General features: G+C 43.0%; 1 protein-coding gene across 2 annotated transcripts; it reads right to left on the bottom strand.

Moving 5' to 3' along the window:
- Positions 1-408: 408 nt before the first annotated feature.
- On the bottom strand, positions 409-14,232 carry LZIC (leucine zipper and CTNNBIP1 domain containing). Of its 2 annotated transcripts, none has more exons than XM_073316967.1 (7): positions 14,090-14,232; positions 12,436-12,564; positions 9,583-9,718; positions 7,591-7,689; positions 6,744-6,839; positions 1,906-1,987; positions 409-812 (listed from the first exon to the last, which is right to left on the bottom strand). In XM_073316967.1, exons 2-7 carry the CDS (start codon positions 12,534-12,536, stop codon positions 754-756), a joined length of 573 nt encoding a protein of 190 aa, XP_073173068.1. In that variant the 5' UTR covers positions 12,537-12,564; positions 14,090-14,232; the 3' UTR covers positions 409-753. The 2 variants fall into 2 exon arrangements, with proteins under 2 accessions (XP_073173068.1, XP_073173069.1); XM_073316968.1 differs by having other exon boundaries at positions 14,127-14,232.
- Positions 14,233-14,249: the final 17 nt, after the last annotated feature.

Here is a 14,249-nt window from a genome sequence, read left to right as displayed (position 1 = left end):
CCTCTCACTGCCATTTCCTAGTGCTTCCCTGTCTTTTCAATACACTAGGTTAAATTACTCCAGAAGACTCCCAACAGAGCTTCCATTGTCTGCCAATCAACACTCAGAGATACAATGGCATTCATTCATGTCCAGAGCAAACATGCAGGCAGCGAATGTTGGTATGTGTACTCTCATTTTGGATTTTTTGGGAACAGTTTGTCTGAAATCCTGTCTTTCTACAAACAGTCTTTTAAAAAAAAAAAAAAAAAAAAAGTTACAATGTGGTTTTTATGCTTAAGCTATTCAGTAGGGACTAACTCCAGACAAGATTGAATTTTACAGGCAACCTAAGGAATAGCCCTGAAAACTGACCCATTTGCTGGGACTCTGAATGTGTTTCTGAAAAGATCTACTCACTGCCCATCACACTGAAAAAGAGGATATTTTAATAGAGAAATACACATTCAGAAAAGTGGAAAATAGTTGATCCCTTTCAAAGAAGACAATCATAGCCAGTTTGATTTTGTGTTTTTGAAATACCACTTAGTGTTTAGCCTCAGAGCATACATTGCTATGGGGTACAGACACTGAGGTCCCAAAGTGCACTTTAAGACTGTTCACTTTACGTTGTCTTCTGACTAAGATTGAAGTCCTTCCTCCTTCCCCCACAACAGTTTACAAAAAAAATCAAATGAGCAAAAAACCCAGTTACAATATGATAGAAGTCCAATGTTGTTGACAACAGCAGAGACTCTAGTCCCATACACCTCTTCATTGCTTTGATTTTTCTACTTCAACACTGGCCAGAGCAAAGACTTTGTCTCCAGATCCTATGGAGGGAAAACAGAAATAAAAATTGTCTTTATCCCATCACCACCATCCCAGTTTAGAGAAACAGTAAGTTATTAGCAGGGACTGTGTTTTGGAGGGGTTCATTTTTGATACCTTAAATCAGACAAAACAACACAAGAGTACTTTTGGGGCAAGAAGTCAAACCTACATTTTGAAAACAAAAACATTTCAGGTATAACTTGTCAAAAAATGGGGCCATGTTCTGGCTTCAGCTATATTACATGCATGCCTGAAAAGCTGTGGCCAGGAAAGGAGCTGCAAGGCTGATGGCATCCACCCAATTCTAACCCCCTTACAAACCTAACGAGATCCAAGCTTCCCAGGACCTTTAAGCCATGAGACGATGCATTCCAGGGTAAGGCCTCAAGTTCAGCAAGTTCACACACTGACCTGGCCCTTCACATGCTATCCCACAACAATTACCCCTGCTTCACTGGAAGCATGCACGGGGCAACAAGGAGTAGACAGAATAGAAGCTCACAGTAAGCACTGCTATCTCCCCAGTTTGAGAAGCAATTGGACAGAAATCTGGCCCAGAAGAATCTAGATTTAATATTGGAACGTGTTGATATGTGAAATTAATTGCATACTGAATGCACGTTCAGTCTTGCCACTTTGGTAGGGGGTCTGGTTATGACAGTGGTGGGAGAAGATGCGTTTCACCCCTGTACCGTTTGTTGCTGTGGCAAGAAACTGCAGAGCTCTCAGGGCCAAGAAGGGAAAAGGCTTTTTTTCAGGAGAGCTGGAAGAGGACAACAAATTTGAGCAGAAATCATGTTTAACCCTAAAAATGTTGTCCCTATTTACTAGGCATAACTCTCAAGGCCTCCCCATTACGTGGGACACTTAATGGTTTAGTCCACATTAGGTTTCTTCCACATAGTACTTATTTTTTCATAGAGCAGTGTATCCAAATTTTACCAGCATTATACTAGGACATATATTTTTAAGTGGCATGGATATTTTTGTTCAGATTTTTCCCTTTTAGATCACGAGTCATGCAGCCATTTCTTTCCACTAGTGCATTGGGATGCTGAGAAGCTTTGATATTAGGGGTATGAAGAAACTTACCAAGGTTACTAGAGACTCTCTCAAACTGGCTGAGGGCTGCACCTGCATTTGCTGACAGGAAAGTCTCATCATCTGGAGTCAGCTGAACCAAAAAAACCATATACGTATATATGAAATGAACACCTTAACTGCATAATTTTTTTCACTTTGTAAGGATATGTATCTGTGTATATATGAAATACTTCAGCCTATAGAACCTGTGAATCTGATATGCTTTTAAAGTGATGGCATTATCTGACTGGCGCAAATGCAAATTAAGCGCTGGTGAAAGGTGCCAGATAAAGAATTTTTGTCTCCAGGGCTGTCAATCAACAGAAAAGGAAGAGCAAAAGCACCATTGCTGCAAGCTTCAGCCAATTGTATCATTGAAACTCAATGCCAAACTGCAAAAGAGACTACTTTTAGGAGAGGAGGCCAGCCTTCATCTTTGTGCTGAGGCTGTCAACAAGGATGCGAGCCACAATGATGCTTTTGTAATCTGGACACTTAGCCATGAGGAAATGGATACCAGTCCAAAGTTATTTCACATAGGCCAACGAACAGTCTAACAGCTTTCAGCCACTACCCACCTTGGCCATATTAAAGCCAATGCCTTAGAGATGACAGTCCGTTTCATTACAGTGCTGAACCATCTGGTCACGTGCACACGTATTTTGGTTTTTATCGTGTGGCACTCCAATGCTTTGTGACAAGTGACATTTATGTATATACAATAATGAATTAGTATCACAAAGTTGGAAAAGCCGGGAAATTCAGAGGTAAGATCAGCTTATTATTTAGAAACCCATCAAGACTGTATTCTGATTATTAAAGCAAGACAGAAATTGATGTGCCTGATACAAGCCTTCCAAAGTGTCGGTGTCGGTAATATGGCAAATTCCTGTGGGTAAAGCCTGCTGCATTCCTTTAGGAGCCCTGAGCCTCCTGCCTGTTTTGTCACCTCACACCCACCATCTTCAAGGACCCAATTCTCTTGGAAGAGAAGGACTGTACAGGATTCCTTTCCCAATGTTTGGGTGCCCTGTCTTTGAAGCACTCCCAGGTCCTGGCTACTCATGGAGTGCGAGTTTGCACCTGATAACTGCTATTCTGGAAATACCCTATTTAAAAAAAAAAAAAAAAAAAACTTTCAAAAGATAAAACTAGCGTAGCTCTAACATACTGATAAGGCTAGTTTACTGCCCTGTACCAATGGCAAAAATTGAACACTTGTGAAATAATTATTTAGATGAAGGAAAGAACTGAATACATATCAGAATAATGGAGAGCATGAGTTCCCTTTAAACATTATAGACTCCTTTCCAGGCTTTAGTTCTTGAAAATATAAGATATACTATAGCCATCAGGTAAAGGAGGTCAACATTGTAAAGTAACTGGAAAACTGGAGAAAAATTATAAATAAATTACATAACTTAGCTCTGCTGCATAATTACTCATTTAGCAACCTGTTGCAATGCAAATGCTTTAGAGGACCTTTTCATTGGAACAGATCTTCATGCTCTTTAGCCCTTACATAGCATTTTATCACTTCAATGTGTTGTACAGATATCAAATTAACCTTCACAATTCTGTGAGGTAGGTTAATCTTAATTTTAAAAATAAGAAATACAGGTGAAGTATCATGCTCAAAATACAGAGTACCAGTTGGGATTAGAACCCAAGAGTTCCTGACTCTTATCTTCCTGTCCAATATACTATGCCACACAGCCTCTCATGGAAAGTGCTGTACACTTAGAGATGTACTGAAATGCATTTCAACACGACATCCTAAATTAACAACAGATTAGATGGAAACACTTAAATTACAAATAAATGCCTTTCAAACCAAAGTATTTGAAAATCATGTCCTCCTTCATCCTTCCTCAACCACCCAAATCCCAGTTCAAGTTTGTGTTGTTTCCTTTAAGACCTGATGAAATCAGAGGTCCTGTCTACACTGTAATTTAAATCAGTACTGTAACCAATTAGCCTCTTAGAGCCAACTCAGCATGGTTTGAGCCCACACAAAACATGGTAATATATGGCTAGCACTTTGAAAATCAGCCACATGTTCAGCACACTTTTAATTCTGGGGGCATTCTGCGGCAAAAAAATTAAAAATTCTACACACAATATTTCAAAATTCTGCAAATTTTATTTGTCAAAATGGCACTACATAATCACGCCAGTTTCAATTATTTTGGTAATTTATTTCAAAATACCGGTCAGCAAGTATGTCTGTAACAATACAGACACACACAAAAATTCCTCCAGAAGTAGAGAGTTAAAGAAACCCCTATGACAACCCAGGTCCTGTTTCTCTGCCCCCTTCCCTCCCCAGAGCTAGACCGGAGGGCCAGACACCCACAACCCCTCTCTCCGAATCCAACTGCGGCGCCCCCCGAGCCAATACACCTAAACCCCTCCCCCCTCCAGAGCACAGCCACGAGGCCTCCCCTTGACCAGATACCTGCATCCCCTCCAACCCCGAGCCCAGACCCAGGGCCCCCCCTTGCCCAGATACCCACACTCCCTTCCCTCAGAACCCAGCTGCAGGCACCCCCCTTGCCCAGATACCCACAACCCCTCCCCACCCCCAAAGCTCAGACACCTGCCCCCTCTCCCCCCACCAGAGCCCAGCCGTGGTCCCCCCTCAGCCCAGACACCCGCCCTCTACCCCCACAGAACCCAGGGATCCAGAGGGAGAAACAGTCTGATACTCAGTCCCACGCTTGCACAGTTTCCTGCACTGCCCTCTCCTTCCCCCAGGGAGTGTGGGGAACTGCAGCTACCAGGAACCCTCTAGCTCCCTCTCCCTCCCCCTGGCAGCGTCTTCTATGTGAGAGCTGTGCTCTGCTGGGTCCAGTGGCGGCCAGCAGCACTGCAGTCCATGTCTGTGGAAGAAGGAAATTCTGCGCACATGTTAATTTCTTCAAAATTCTGCATTGCACAGTGGCGCAGAATTCCCCCAGGAGTAACACTTTCGCAATATACACAAAAAGAAAAGGAGTACTTGTGGCACCTTAGAGACTAACCAATTTATTTGAGCATGAGCTTTCGTGAGCTACAGCTAACTTCATCGGATGCATACCGTGGAAACTGCAGAAGACATTATATACACACAGAGACCATGAAACAATACCTCCTCCCACCCCACTGTCCTGCTGGTAATAGCTTATCTAAAGTGATCATCAAGTTGGGCCATCTCCAGCACAAATCCAGGTTTTCTCACCCTCCGCCCGCCTAATTACGTTCTCTTATAATCTATTCATATAAACACAGATAGGCAGTGTGGTAGATGTACACACAAAAAAGCTAACAAAGGACTGTGCAGCTTTTCTCACAACTTTGTGTACACAACTGCATTAATGGTTCAAATTCATGTGCTAGACTTGTATTTACAGTGTAGATGGGGCGCAATATCGAAAATATTGTAAAGAGTGCAGCTCCTTGCCTTGCTTTAGTAGTTAGTGATGTTATTAACTCTCACAAGAGAAACACTGATACTTGAACTCAGACTTTGGCAGCTTAAAATAAGTCTTCGATTTAAACTACAATTAACTAAGTCTATCCAAGTAGTCTCTTAATGATTTAAGATCTTAAGTAACTTTTTGCAGTTATTTCTTCCAAGCCATTTTAAGCATCAGCATCTTTTGGGAAAGTCCAGGAATAAAAATCTTTTGGAAGAAGGTATTGATTAAAATTAATACCATAACTGGGACACAAGAGCATAAAATACAAGTCATGTCTTCCACACGAAATATCCAAACCCCAGGCACTATCAAAAGAAAACAACTAATGAAATATTATTCAAGTAACTCAGCAGCACCAAGACACTGGAAAGCTAATGTGAATCTGACATCACAAAATCAGGACCTTCCTCAATGGAAACTGTTTCCTTTTTAAAGCTAACACACATGGGGACCATTTCCTTCACAGACTGGCAATAGGAAAATATAACTGTTCCCCTCATCCCTCTAGTGGTTAGAGACAAGAATTAAGAGTCAGGATTCCTGGGTTCTATTCCCAGTAATTCCATACATGTAGCATGTCACTTAGGGTCCCTAATTCAGTTTATTCACCTGCATAGTGCGGATAATACCTACCTTTCAGGGGGGAAGTAAGACACTGTATTATTGTAAGCCTTTGATATTTTCTTTCCATGGCTGGGTGGTTCATTAGGCAACGAGTAGTAGTGCAGCTTGTTTTAAGCAGGTACAAATCGATGTGAGTTATATGTCATTCACTCAGATGACAATCAGTGAGTCCACTTTAAATTAAGGTTGTGATCAGCCATCCATGAAAGGGTTTATACAAATGCTCAGTATTGTTCTCTACTCTATCCATAGCATACTCTTCAGGGAGGCTGAGTGCCACCGAGATGTAGGTTATATCTAAACTATGAGTTAGGAGTCTGATTCCCCTGCTCTCACCAAGCTCGCGCAAGTATAAAGTGCAATATAGCCACAGTAGCATAGGCAATAGAGGCACAGCTGGGTCTCAGGAGGGTTTGCATTCGGCACAGCTCAACTATGCTTCCACTGCCACGGCAGCCACATAGCTATTTATGCTCTTGCTAGCTCAATGAGAGCTAGTGCAAATATGTGTGCACAAGCAGGGGACGGACATCCCCTAGCTTGTCGGGTAGATGTAGCCATAGGGATGCTTCTGCCATGAGGCTTGTTTTTGTATTACATAATATAACTGCATTCTCTCCACACATATTTAAATGCACACAAAAACAAAACAAGTGTTTAGCAAGAAAGAACTTCAATTCCTTTCTCATAGACTTTAAGGTCAGAAGAGACCATCATAATCATAGCTCAATGAATGACAGATATCAATGCTCAGATCGTTACCTTCTCTCCAAGCTTCCTGAGGGCAGTTAGGATTTCCCCCTTCTGCTGCGTGTATAGGTCCCGTCCCAGTTTCCCAACCATCAGATCTCGGTCCATCTGAACAAGAAAGAATATTTTTTTCAAATGTGAAAAATTTCACATGAAACTAGCAGAAAATTAACAACCTAACCACCCTTACAGCCTACATTTAGATTCCTTTTAAAATAATCCTGTGAATGAATATGACAATTGTGAAAGTGAGGGCCTAACAGAGGCACCCATGGTATGGTAAAGAGCTGTGAAACACCCACCCCGAGCTCTGCAAGTGCCTTTTAATCCTAACTTCAGCATGTTTGGCTATTTCAATCTTGGACCAGTTTTGAACAGAGGTTGCTATTTATGTCCAGTTGTGTGGTAATATTCTGAGGACCAACATCCACTAGGATAAGGCCACCACACTACATTTCACTTGTATCCTATCCAGAATTGGAATCCAAATCTCTGGAGATGAAAGGCTAGTGTGCCAGCCAGTCTCTCAACCTGAGTTCCAGGATCATGGCTCTTCTTCTGAATTTATATTTGTGATAATGGAAGTATTTCTGGTGCTCAGTTTACTATTGGTTACCAGATTTTTTGGTCTGTACTAGGAAAATGAGGGGGGAAGGAATGAACACAAGTAACATTTTCAGCTCCCATGCCCAACAGTGAGATAGCTATTTGAAGCTGACCAGATTCTGAAAGGCATAAGAAGATTCTCTGTCACCACAAAATTCACACTGACCCTTAATTTGTGGAGACTGGAAGGACAAAAATCAGGCCAGTTGAAATAAATCTATTAGAGTTAGATTCTGTCTACAGGAATCTTTACCTCTGCCAACCTTGTCCGTAACTGCCCTGGCTGTTTCTTTGCAAACATTCTAATGACTTCTGGAGTTTTAAAAGCCTGGCTGATGGCTGCTTGTATAGCCTGCAAGAAAAAGAACAAGCTAAAAGAATGAGTACACCCAATAGCAAACATCATGAAATACAACCACATTACACCAGATTCACAAATGCTGAACAGCACCCTCTGCCTCAGTTGGTAAGAGACACTCAAGGCCATGTCCACACTATCACTTATGTCGGCAAAACTTGTGTCACTCAGGGTATGTGTAAAAAACACATACCCACGAGCAACATACGTTTTGCCGGCACAAGTGGCAGTGTGCACAGCGCTATGTCGGCAGGAGAGCTTCTCCCGCCGACATAGCTACCGATGCTCATTGCGGGTGGTTTAATTATGTTGACGGGCCAGGGCACCTATGCCTGGAGACAGGCAGGTGGGGGTGGCCAGGAATGGAGTGTGAGAGGAGCTGATGTGAGGCAAACCCAATGGGAGGCTGGGGGATAATGAAGGGAGCAGGGTCCAGGTCATAGGTGAGGAGGCTGGCAGAGCAGTGGTGTGGGCCAGGGCTATAGCGGCTGGAAGAGCTTAGGGAGCAGAGCATCATGTGCCGTTGGTGGGCAAAGTGGAACAGGAAGTGCAGCACAGGGTTGTGGCAGGACACACCAGGGAAGTGGGGCATGAAGGAGAATGATGGCTCTGGGGGTAGTGGAGACAGGACTGCCATTCTGTTAAAGATTAGAAGGGTCCAGACTGCCAAGCTGGAGGTGGGCAGGCCCCTTCCCTCTGACTTGCATCCTAGCCGAATTTTCTTTAGGTGTGCCGAATTACCGCCGCTCGGGATACCCAAGGTATTTACACCTAGTACTGTATTAGGGACAGAAAGCAGGTCTCAGGCAAAAGAAACCAAGGGTGATGATACTCTTGACCAGAGGCTGTAACAATCGTGGGGGGGAGCGAACATAAGAAAAATTTTCCATTTAAAAAACACCTTTTTCTTTTTCAGAATTGTTCTTCGTCTAGTTCAGATCCTTAAATTTCCAAACCATATACTGGGGATGGGAACAAACACTACCCTTTGTAAACATTCCTCCTTAACTTTTGGGCTTTTTTGCTTTATTACGTATTCTACTCCACTTATGGGATTAGGAGGCACAGTAAAAGTGTCTCTTCTGTTTCTGTAACACTTTGATCTTATTTGAATAACTAACTTAGCATTTCAGTTTGAAATTCTTTTCTCCCCCTCATCCTGAAACTCCATTTAAATCATTTAAAGCTAATAAGAAACTGAGACAGGAGGGCTGGATTGGCACTATGGTATAGCTAGACGGGAGGAGAAGAAAGGAGCTAGGGAACAGGGTTCTGTATTGGGACTGTGAGGGAGCCAGGCAGGAACTGCGGGGGTCTGGAGAGGAGCTAGGTGATGGGGGAGCTAGGTGATGGGGAGGGGCTCGACTACCGTTATGGGGGAGCTGGAGAAGGGCAGATTTTGGAATCAGAAAGGGGTCTCTAATCTATTCTTGCACCAGGGTCCTCTGGAGCCTTGCTATGCCACCCAGCAGATGGGGTAGGAACGTCTCACAACATGTTGCCCTAAACCTAGTTGGTGGGGTCTCCCCCACCATCTTTCATATTAGACTCCACTTAGTAAGGTGTCCGCTATATTTAAGCCCTGCCCTGGAGATACACAACTCTATTTCTACATGTTTAATTACCCTGATTCTTAAATATAGCTTTACTTTAAAAGATTACAGATTAAATCAACATATACTCGATTAATGTGGAATATTCATATGTATGTGTGTGTGTGTGTAGAACAGACAAATACAAAGGTGTAAATCATGTACACACATACATACACACACACACACACCCCAGTATGTATTTTCACCTTCTTTTTCACAAACTATAGGTATAACATATGCTATCTTTAGAAAGATACCACAGAGGAGACTTCCAAGTATGAATCGTCCTTACCAGCTGCATCCCACTGAGTTCATCTATCAAAGTCATATTTCCAGACATGATCTTCTTCAGTGAGTCATTGAACTCATTTAACTGTTCTAGAGTTTCTTTTTTGGTTTCTTCATATTCATCTGCATCCAGTTCCTCTCTAAAGGAAATTCAACAAGCCACATCAACTCACAGGATTAAACACAGAAACACATATTTTTTAACCTTAATATTGTGCTAGATGAGGTAATACAAGGTAAAATTAAAAATAAAAGTAAAGTAATACCTATGTGTGGAGTAAAGGTCCCCACGCCCATAGCTAGCCATGTTAAGGACGGAGCTGAGGCTTTGAACCTTGGTACGATGAGGGAACATTTGTGCAGTTCCAATGGGAACTACTTTTTTAAAACATACCTAAAGCTCAGTCATGAACATGAAATAGCTTCCTTAAAGAAGTAGCTTGTTAACAATCATACTTTCTTAATAATAATTGTTCCTTTCTCCCACCATTTGTCGATTTAGATTATAAGCTGTTTGGAGAAGCACATATACATAGTGAGTCCCAACGCCTAACGCAACGGGCCATAATCTTAGCTGAGGACTCCAGAGAATGATACTACTAATTATTTCCCTTTCCCAAAAGAGTTGTACTCCTGAACCCAAAGTTTGCCCCATTATCTATATTCTTACTTCCTCTTCTCATACTCTGTGTTACAGTAACCTTCTCTGTGGCTCAAGAGGGCTGAACACTTCCTCAAGGCCTATGGCCAGTCGGTATCATTTCTTGAGTTGCCCAAGGAGGCACTAGAGGAGCAACTTGAAACATACAGTAGAACCTCAGAATTAAGAACACCTCGGGATGGAGGTTGTCCATAACTCTGAAACGTCTGTAACTCTGAACTAGACGTTGTGGACCTCAGCCACTGGGGAGGGGCTGGAGCCGTGGAGGGTTGGGGGTGGGAAGTGCTGGGTCTCCAGGCTTCAGCCCCACAGCTCAGTTCCCGATTTCAGCCTGGGGGTGGGGGGCACTGGACCTCAGGGCTTTAGCTACACGGGGAGCGCTGAGGTTGAGACCAGTGCCCTGCACAGGGCTGAAGCTGGGAACAGAGCCACAGTGCTGAAGACCTGAGCACCGGTGCTCCTGAGAGTCAGAAGCCCTGACCCCCCTCACCCTGTAGCTGAAGCCCTACATCCCCCCACGGCCAGGCTGAAGCCCCAAAGGAGGAAAGTATTTGTGTGCGCGTGGCTCCGCTGCTACCTGATTACTTCAGGTTCCAGAGGGTGTCTGGTTGACTGGTAAGTCCATAACTCTGGTGTTCGTATCTTTGAGATTCTATTGTACTGCCTCAGGTGAAAAGTACATTGGCTTGGCAGGTTTCTATCTCCTGCCAAGCTGGAAATTCAGGACCAAGTTCTGACCTTAGATACCTATGTGGAAATGGCCTATAGATTACCAGAAGGCTTAGAATTTTGTGCAGCTTTGTTAAAAATACAGTAGTATGGAGCAGGGTAGTCCCACTCTATAGAATTCTGCAGAGACCACATCTAAAATACTCTGTGCATATAATGTCTTCTGCAGTTTCCACAGTATGCATCCGATGAAGTGAGCTGTAGCTCACAAAAGCTCATGCTCAAATAAATTGGTTAGTCTCTAAGGTGCCACAAGTACTCCTTTTCTTTTTGCGAATACAGACTAACACGGCTGTTACTCTGAAATCTAAAATACTGCATGCAATTCTGGGTGCCTCATTACCACAAAGTCACTGACAAATTTGAGAAGAGGAACAAAAATGCGTCGGGGGTTGGGATAATTCACTGATGAGGACAGAACAAATACTATGTGTAGGTTGACTAAGCAATAGTTAAGGGAGGGTAGACAAGCTAGCCATCTATAGCTATATAAAGGTTGTAAACGCAAAGGTGGGAGGCAACTGCTTAGGGTGATAGAATGGAATATTACATTAAGAGCAATGGGATGAAATGAAGAAAAGGAAAATTTTACCATAAGGAACCTTCTGACAGTGAACTCTATTACTTTGTTGAATGATTCCTGAAAGAAAGTGGTAAAGCCCTGTTGCGAGGAACATTTAAAACTAGATTGGACAAAGACATCAGAAAATTCACTGTAGAGAACATTTCTGCAGTGGCATGGAGGTGGGCTAAAAGTGTTTTCCATCTCTGTTTTTTATTAATCCCTTAAGAGTTAATATTCAAGGACATCACTGATCCATTTGATTGTTTTCAGAGTAACAGCCGTGTTAGTCTGTATTCGCAAAAAGAAAAGGAGTACTTGTGGCACCTTAGAGACTAACCTATTTATTTGAGCATGAGTTTTCGTGAGCTACAGCTCACTTTATCCGATGAAGTGAGCTGTAGCTCACGAAAGCTCATGCTCAAATAAATTGGTTAGTCTCTAAGGTGCCACAAGTACTCCTTTCCATTTGATTGTGTTTTCCAAGCTACATACAAAAACAAAGTAACTATAATGAAAAATAGGTACAAATTCAAGAATAGATTTTTCTTTTTTTTTAAGATAGTGAAGAATGAATTTTGAATTCTGTGAACAGGTGATGATTCCATTGTTCACAAAAGTAGTACAGTGTCACACTCCACCTAAGAATTTCAAATCTCCAAGAAACCTGCAACAAGTTTTCCTGAACTCTGTTTTTTCCTGTAGGGGCCATTCTTAAACATGGAAAGAGTAGAAAAAGTTCATTGAATTTGTCCTGCACTGCTTAATCCAAGCATCCTTAGGCTGATTTAAAAACAAAGCCTCAAAGAACTGTGACAGGAATACTGAAAGGTGCAGCAATTTCTTCTGCCAGCTGTTGCCAGAAAAATATTTACATTTAAAAGGGAGACCCTGCCTTTCCATACCTGCACTCCTCCAGGTCTTGCAGCTGCTGCATTAACCTGTCCAATTGCTCTTCCAAGTTCTGTTTTAGTTTACTGGTCTCTATTGCTCCTCTTGAAGCCATTTTAAATCTTTATATGGAAAGTGCAGACCTATAAGACAGAACACATTTTACTGATATCCAGATATGTACCACCTGAATTTAAAAGGTGTCCTGGCAACCAAGGACTCTACACTACAATAAAGACCAACGTGCCCTAGAAATGTTTCTTAAGAGATGACCCATGAACTACCTGTAATCTGCAGTGTCTTGCCTGAGAATACCCAAATAAAAATATTTTGAGATCCTAACAGTAGCGGATTTGGTAGGCTGGGCAGGAACAGGTGGCTCTATGGGATAACTTTTCCCTTAAAGTTGTCAATAGAGTAAAGAAGTTGAACAGCCACAGCACATCAAAATGGAAACATGACTGAAACCAAGAAGCAATTACTAAAATCCTTAGTCCCTACATTATGAAATGGAATGCATTGTTTACATATTCTTTTGGAAATTAGATAAACTAGAGAAAGCCTAGGCTTGGATGCCTGAGGCTTCCACACAACATTATTACAACTATCAACCTTAAAAACTTGTGGTGTTCCAAATCAAACCTCCACTTCTTGTTAGAGAAGTGGAGATTATTTAGAGAAGTTATCTGGGTTATGAAAAAACACTTGCGTTCTTGGATAACTTGTTGATTGAAATATAGTTTAGGCCCAAAACCAGAGGTCAATTTTGAACTGAGGTCAATTGCCCTTTGTGATATACTTGACAAGAAACCGAAAAATATCGCAGGCACCAGCTAGAAAGTTATTAAACACTAAAAGTAATGGGGGGGGGAGGAGAGTATTTTGGTTTTGGAGAGGGAGAAGGGGGCTTTAAATATTAGGGGGGAAAAGAAAACTGACCCCCTCCAAATGGGTGTGAGCATATACATTTTTATCTAGCTCCCACCCACCCCCTTTTCACTAACTGGTAAAGAAATAGCAAACACCACCAAATAACCACAACTATACTGAAAACAGTAAAAGCCAATACCACCACTGAAGTGAGCTATAGCTCTTGAAAGCTTATGCTCAAATAAATTGGTTAGTCTCTAATGTACCACAAGTACTCCTCTTCTTTTTGCGAATACCACCACTATGACTGTCCCTATTTTCCTACTTACTACCCTCCACAAACTTCACTCATACCACTCACCCTTAGTCCCCATGTACCTTTGGGCTGCCCTACCCCCCACACCTCCACAAGACCCACAAGTTTACCCTAGCCTTTTACTTGTAACCCTCCCACAGACACACCTCCTACCCCTAGCACTCAAGGCATAAGCACCAGCCCTTTACTCACAGTTAAGTGACAAACCACATCTTGACTACTGTTTTGGAGTGACAAGTGATGACCACCACCCAGCTAACCCCATTCCCAGCTTCCTGTATTCCTCAGGGCCTCTGTGCACCCTGACCCCACAAACAGCCCTACTCACAAGCCTCAGCGCCTATGCACCCTGATTCCACAAACAGCCCCTGACTCACACCCCTCAGCTAACCCGCCCCCACAACGAAAGCGGCAGCCCCGCCCCTAACCCTTCCGAGCCCCTGGGCCAGCCTAACCCCACAAGCCCCCAGCCCCTTACTCACACGCATCCCTTCCCCTGGAGGCTCGGACCGGCCTCACCTCAGGACGTGCGGAGCCGGCGGGGGTTCTCCCTCACTCCATACCCATCCCTCAGGCTCTAGGGCGGCAAGGAGATCCAACCCCACCCACTTCCGGAAAGGGGGACATCGCTAGGCAACGGAC

The sequence above is a fragment of the Lepidochelys kempii genome, chromosome 18 (assembly GCF_965140285.1).
Source record: "Lepidochelys kempii isolate rLepKem1 chromosome 18, rLepKem1.hap1, whole genome shotgun sequence".
In the NCBI taxonomy this organism is placed as follows: domain Eukaryota; kingdom Metazoa; phylum Chordata; order Testudines; family Cheloniidae; genus Lepidochelys; species Lepidochelys kempii.
Note: the sequence above shows the minus strand (reverse complement) of the source record. Positions and strands in the feature narration are given on the sequence as shown.